Source organism: Dipodomys ordii, unplaced genomic scaffold, assembly GCF_000151885.1.
Source record: "Dipodomys ordii isolate 6190 unplaced genomic scaffold, Dord_2.0 Scaffold32, whole genome shotgun sequence".
In the NCBI taxonomy this organism is placed as follows: domain Eukaryota; kingdom Metazoa; phylum Chordata; class Mammalia; order Rodentia; family Heteromyidae; genus Dipodomys; species Dipodomys ordii.
The window spans coordinates 16,734,445-16,741,093 of record NW_012267248.1 but is presented as its reverse complement, the minus strand read 5'-3'; the positions used below and the strand labels follow the sequence as shown (position 1 = coordinate 16,741,093).

Genomic DNA, 6,649 nt, shown 5'->3' with positions numbered 1-6,649 from the left:
AAAAAAAAAAAAAAAGACTGAGGGAGCACTTGCCTTGCATGCATGAGGCCCTGGGTTCGATTCCCCAGCACCACATAAGCAAAAAGAAAAAAAGCTGGAAGTGGCGCTGTGGCTTAAGTGGTAGAGCACTAGCCTTGAGCTGAAGAGCTGAGGGACAGCGCCCAGGCCCAGAGTTCAGGCCCTACGACCGGACTCCCCAAAAAAATTTTTTTAAAAAGAGTCTCAAGGTCTTTCTGCCCGGGCTGGCTTTGAACTGAGACTCTCAGATCTCAGCCTCCTGAGTAGCTAGGATTACAGGCGTGAGCTACTGGCGCCTGGCAGAAATCTTTTTCTTTTAAATTAGTTTACTTAAGGTAAATAAAATTGTTTAAAGCTAAGTAGTTTGGTGTTGTCAGCAATCAAAAATGCTAGAGACAGTTTTTCTTTCATTCCTCATGGTCTGGCTAAATACAAGTAAGCTGAAGTCAAGTTTTGTATTGTTCCATACCCATACCACATGTTCTCTGCCTCTTCCCCACTCAGTTGAATTAGAGAAAAGCAAATAAGTGCCCAAGAGTTATGTCCAGTTATTACAAAAGATACATGAAGAAATCAAAATTGCTACAATGCTTCTATACCAATCCTCTAAGGAACAACCTTACAGCAACAGGATTTACAACTAAATGTGTTAATTTTATTAGTTCAGATCACACAGGCAAATATCATGAGAGAGCAACAACCAGGTGAGATTATTTTTTTCAATCTGTTGTTTTTTCAGAAACAACATATTATGAATGCCTGAGTGAGCAAGAACAGAGATCCTCGATTTAGAACTGCATTAAAATTTTGACTTGGTCTGTGAGACTCTTATCTCCAAGTAACCACCGAAAAAGACGAAAGTGGAGATATCGCTCAAGTGGTAGAGTACTAGCTTTGAGCTCATAAGCTCAGGGGCAGAGTCCAGGCCCCGAGTTCAAGTCCCAGGACCAACGCACACAGACACACACACACACACACATTGGGCCCTGATGTTTTTGTAGCACACACACACACACACTCACACACAAATTGGGCCCTGATGTTTTTGTAGCACACACACACACACACACATATTGGGCCCTGATGTTTTTGTAGCGCGCACACACACACACACACACACACACACACACACACACACACATTGGGCCCTGATGTTTTTGTAGCACACACACACACACATTTTGGGCCCTGATGTTTTTGTAGCTCCAAGTTCATGAACAAGTTATCTAATCTGATTACAGCTCAGTGCTGCACCAGTCAGATGGGAGTCAATAATTCTTTCCGATTCACACCCTACCTTTTCCCAAGGTCATGAGTTACATGGGTTAAACATGGACTGGGACAGGACTGGAGATGTAGGCTGGTGGTAGAGCATTTGCCTAATAGGACCTGAGTTCCCTCCCTAGCACTATCAAAAAGAAAATCCTTTCCCTGGTTCAAATCAGGCTTCTGCATAGTTGTACTTATGTCATGCTCCCCTGACTCTGGAGTAGAAAGGCACTGCTATAAACTTTATGTTATAGTCAGGGGCCAAAATGTTGCTCAGCAAATAGAGCTATAGCACAGTCTGTTCCTCCTGCTACCCCATCTCTACCCTACATGGTGAGAAAGCTCTTTCACTCTAGTTCTCTCATCTCAGCAAGATTATTCCCAGAGCCTTCTAACTGTGGTGGGATGAGAAAGGCCAGAGAAGGAGCAGGACGGCACCAGCATGCCCGCTCTTATTCTTCCATTTTAAGGAGGTCACAGGGTCACACTGGATCAAAGCTGTAGGCTTGTTGGGACTGTGAGCTCACTGAGCTTAAACTAAGGGATCTTAGGCAAGCCACTGTCGCTCAAGCATCAGATTTTTTTGAAAGGCAAATAGCTTGTTCCCAGAGCATGTGTGAAATTTAAGGGGCAGGCATATTGAGGTTATGAACCCAAAAATGCAGGATACCCCCCCAAACTGCCTCTTCTTCCTCCCATAATGAAGGCACGACAGCAAATGCTTAAGGATTGATTGAGGTTTCTACCCAGAGAGACCCTCTAAAGGGTTGTACTCAACAAATGCCTGTCCAAGGTCTGAATAGTGAATACAGAGAATGACAAAGACCTGCTTTCTGCCTTCAATAAGCTCATAGCAGAGAAAAGACTAAAAACAATTACAACCAAATGTGGATTTGCTGATCTGGGGTCAGTATTACCTCAGTCTGCCTACGGGAGCTGGGCAAAGCTGGACCTTAAAGAAGCAGGAAGAATTACTAGGAATTTCAACTGGATAAAATGGAAGACATCCCAGGGCTGGGAAGGTGGCTCAGTGGTAGAGCACTTGCCTTGCATGCCTGAGGCCCTGGGTTCGATTCCTCAGCACCATATAAGCAAAAAAAGCCGGAAGTGGCGCTGTGGCTCAAGTGGTAGAGCGCTAGCCTTGAGCTGAAGAGCTGAGGGACAGCGCCCAGGCCCAGAGTTCAGGCCCCACGACCGGACCCCCCTCCCCCAAAAAAGGAAGACATTCCCAAGCAGAGAAGAACCAGAGCCTAGAAGTGAAAAGCTGTCCCTCATCTACAGAGTGGTTGTGGCAACGTGAAAAATGGTGAGAATGCAAAGGAGCATAAGGCAGGGGAGCATAAGGAGGAGGAAGGCAGGAGTCAACCTGAGCAGTCCCATAGTCATGCTAGGCAGTTACTTAGAACTTTATTCACAGCTATAAGGATATTACTGAAAAAAACATCAATATAAGGAGTGGTCTAGTAAGTTTTTTGCTTTGCTTTGTGATCAGGTGATAATGACAACCGTGACTCTGTTAGTGTGTACAAGTCTCACAGCATAGAACAAAAGAGTAGATTAAGCCGGGCGCTGGTGGCTCACGCCTGTAATCCTAGCTACTCAGGAGGCTGAGATCTGAGGATCACGGTTCAAAGCCAGCCCGAGCAGGAGAGACCGTGAGACTCCTATCTCCAATAAACCACCAGAAAACCGAAGTGGCGCTGTAGCTCAAGTGGTAGAGTGCTCGCCTTGAGCTGAAGAGCTGAGGGACAGCACCAGGCCCAGAGTTCAAGCCCCAAAAAAAAAAAAAAAAAGAGTAGATTAAGATCAAAGATAATTCTAGGTGCTAAGGGCCATGGTCATGCCTGAAATCCCAGCTACTCGGGGAGCAGAGATTGGGTGAATTGATGTCAATTTGAGCATCCAGTTTTAGCAAGATCCTATCTCAATAAAACAAGCCAGGCATGATGAAGAACACCTGTGATCCTGGCTACACAGGAGACATAGGTAGGAGAATTGTAGTACAATGAGAAATCCTACCTGAAAAATACCCAGGAATGAAGAGCTAGAGGTAAGGTTCAAGTGGTAGAACTGTATAGTCTAGCAAGCATGAGGCCAATTTAAGCTCCAGTACTGGGGAGAGACTCTACGACTGGGGAATGTAGTACAGATTGCTTGCTTGCCTGCCTGGCAGGCATGCTCCAGGTCCCAGGCTGAAGGGAGGGCTAAGACTCCCATAGGCACTGAGGGCTGTCAATCTCAGTGCTAAGGAACGTTAGGGTTAGGTACAAGTTTGGGAGAGGTAAGAAAAACCAGTGACTCTGCTTTTTATATCTCAAAGAGACTTTTTCAACCTATAGAAAATTTACGCAAAGATGCTGAGTTGCCAGTATATTCTATGCATCTATAGTTGAGAAGAAAGGTCTGAGTTGGTCAGCAAAGTGTAAGAATGAAGGTGCAGTTGAGAGCACAGTATGGACAGAACCACTCCCAGGTTTCTGTGGAGGCTTAAGACCTTGCCCCAGTCCCTTATGTCCCCATCACCTGCTGCACATGTCCCCTAGCACCCTTCTTAGAAAGGCTGCCAGAAGAGGGTTTTTCCCCTCCTCTTGGCAGTACTGGAGTTTTGAGCTCTGGGCATCCACTTGCCAGGCAAGTGCTCTACAGTTTGACCCATATCTCCAGCCTAAGGAGGCTCTTTGTGTATGTGTGTGTGTGTGCACAAGCATGGGGGAGGGGGAGCAGCATGTATGTGCTATGCTGAGACCTGCGAGTTCCCAGGCACTGTCCTGAGCTTTTGTGCTCAAGGCTAGCACTTTACCACTTGAACCATAGCTTCACTTCCAGCTTTTTAGGTCTCATGGACTTCACTGCCCAAGCGGGCTTCAAGCTTGATCCTCAGATGGCAGCTTCCTAAGTAGCTAGGATTACAGGTGTGAGCTACCAGAGCCTGACCCAAGGAAGTTCTTTTTACACAAGATCCCTACTTTGTACTCTGGGAGTCTATTATCTTGGCCAGACCCAAGCATGGCTCAGAAAAGACTGATCCAGAGACTACCAGAGATAGGTTCAGTCAGGGGGTTATAAGGTGGCCCTACAAAAGGCTATTCCAGAAAAAAAAACAAAAACAAAAAGACATGTTTTTCCCACTTCAAAAAGAACAAATTTACTGTCTACATTCTAGTACACTTGCCTTTAGCCAGTCATCTGTATTGATTTCACTCACTTTCCCCTTCCATACACCTACAAATGCCACAAAGGATAGCAGGAGAGGATGTGTGGTGTTTTCTAATCACTTCCTTTCACATAGTCATTGTTCTAAAAATACCAAAGGTCCAGGAATAAACCAAAGGAAGCGTTTTCATTATGCCTGCCTCTATTTTCAGTAATTCCCACCTCTCATCTAATTCACCTCCATTAACTCCAAATGATCCACACGATAACAAAAATAATTTTCGCAAGTATTGCTTTTAGAATAGGAATGCCAGCTGGGAACATGGCCTAGTGGTATAGTGCTTGCTTAGCATGCTTGAAGTCCTGGGTTCGATTCCTCAGTACCACATAAAAAGAAAAAGCCAGAAATGGTGTTGTGGCTCATGTGATAGAGTGCTAGCCTTGAGCAAATGAAACTCAGGGACAGTGCCCAGGCCCTGAGTTCAAGCCCCAGGACTGGTTAAAAAAAAATAGCAACACCATCTTGAGGAAATGAAAACAAAAGGAGAATGTAACTTTGGATACAGCTGCAAGAACATTAACCAGAGCTCAACTAGTGGATAGTAAGTCACACACTTTGGAAATGTACAAAATTCTGTGGAATTGAGAATTTTAGTCACCAAAATCTCAGTCTGATAGCCTATCAAACTGAGCAATGAACTCTGACAATGACCAACTTCACCCCTACTCATCCTGCACATTAGGTCACATTATTCTCCACATATTCCACTAAATGTCAGCTGTTCTAAGGAACCATATAATGAAAGAATCACCACACAACTGTATACATGGCTTTTAAATCTACCAGCATTATCCCAATGATTCAATCATTCCACCTGGGAGAAAAAAAAATTAAGCTTTTCCTTCTTTTTCTCTCCTCCTAAAAAATAAAATTTTATACAATTAAAGGCCATGCAGCCTTCACCATCTTTAAAGGAAATCAACAGCTCTCACAATACCGGTTGGTCACCTAGGGACACTTCTTACCAGACAGCACTCAGGCCAACAAAGCTCAGCTCAACCAATATTTCCAGGCTTTTCCACAATCAATGGACATTCTGAAACATGTGAGCATAGACACATACATGTTTTCCAGTGCTGGAGATCAAATCCACCACCTGTGCATGCTAGTCAAATGCTCTTCCACAGAGCTACATCCTCAAGTGTATAGTTTAAACTGACCCACAATAATGTCAATTGTTTCCATAAAGATACTCGTCTTGCTGATCCCTACTGGGAAGCAGTCTTGGAAAGAAAATTTAAACAGCAGCAAGAGACCAATCAAACCCTTGAGATGTATGATCCCAAACTGAGCTGGGAAATTTCTTCCACCTGACAAATTTATCAAGGCACCAATAAAAAAAAACTACCGTTTACAGAATCCAATGATTCCTTTCGAGCTAGCCTTCGTAGGAGAGCTGGTTACTTTGCATTTGGGGGGGAAGGCTCAGATGCTTCTCGCTGAAGCTGGAACCCTGAAGGAAAGCAGCTCTCGAGAGCTGGTTTCCCACACAGATGCACTCGCCAGGTGGACACACACATCACGGTCACTGCTGGAGTAGACGGCTCAAATAGTTGGTTTTGTTGTTGTTTTCTTAACTCTTTGGGAAACTAGTTACCGACTATTTCCTTTATGTCTGTAATTCTACTCACCCAAACATTTTAAAAGACAAAAGTCCTTCAATGTGAGTCCCAACAGCTAACGAAAAGTCAGGGGTGGCAGAGTGGAGGGGGGGCTGGGGCAGTGCTGAGGATGCGGGTACAGCAAAGGCCCAGGGGTGCTGCTCAGAAACACCCCTTCTCCCCCTGTCCGCCGCCCTGATTCGGGGGGACGCCGAGAGGAACGGGTCCGCAGGTCACCGGGTCTGCCCCGCCCTGCGGCCTGCACCTCCTAGGCAGGCGGCGGTCTCGCGTAGAGCGCGAAGCCCGGAACGCAGCGGCGAGGGCGGCCGCCTCGAGGGGACCGGGACGCCGCGCTCCGGAGTCCGGGAGTCACTCCGCCCGCCCGCCCGCCCGCCGCCCGGCACCGCTCACCCGGGCTCTTCAGATTGTAGCGGGTCTCCATGGCGGGGGGACGTCTGGGCCCGCTGACGCGGCTCCGGCCGACTGGGCCTCGCTGACGCCCTCCGGGCCACCCGACTGCGGCCGGGGAGGTGAGACGCGGCCGGGG

At 46.6% G+C, this 6,649-nt stretch overlaps 1 protein-coding gene across 2 annotated transcripts in view; it reads right to left on the bottom strand.

The window, feature by feature from the left end:
- Window positions 1–6,642, bottom strand: part of Ube2j1 (ubiquitin-conjugating enzyme E2, J1) — a 31,216-nt gene extending 24,574 nt beyond the window's left edge. For both annotated transcript variants that reach the window (XM_013016707.1, XM_013016709.1), the window contains exon 1: window positions 6,514–6,642. In XM_013016707.1, the coding sequence (XP_012872161.1) occupies window positions 6,514–6,544 (31 nt within the window). In that variant the 5' untranslated portion in view covers window positions 6,545–6,642. The remainder of the gene's footprint in view (window positions 1–6,513) is intronic.
- Between the last annotated feature and the right edge of the window lie 7 nt (window positions 6,643–6,649).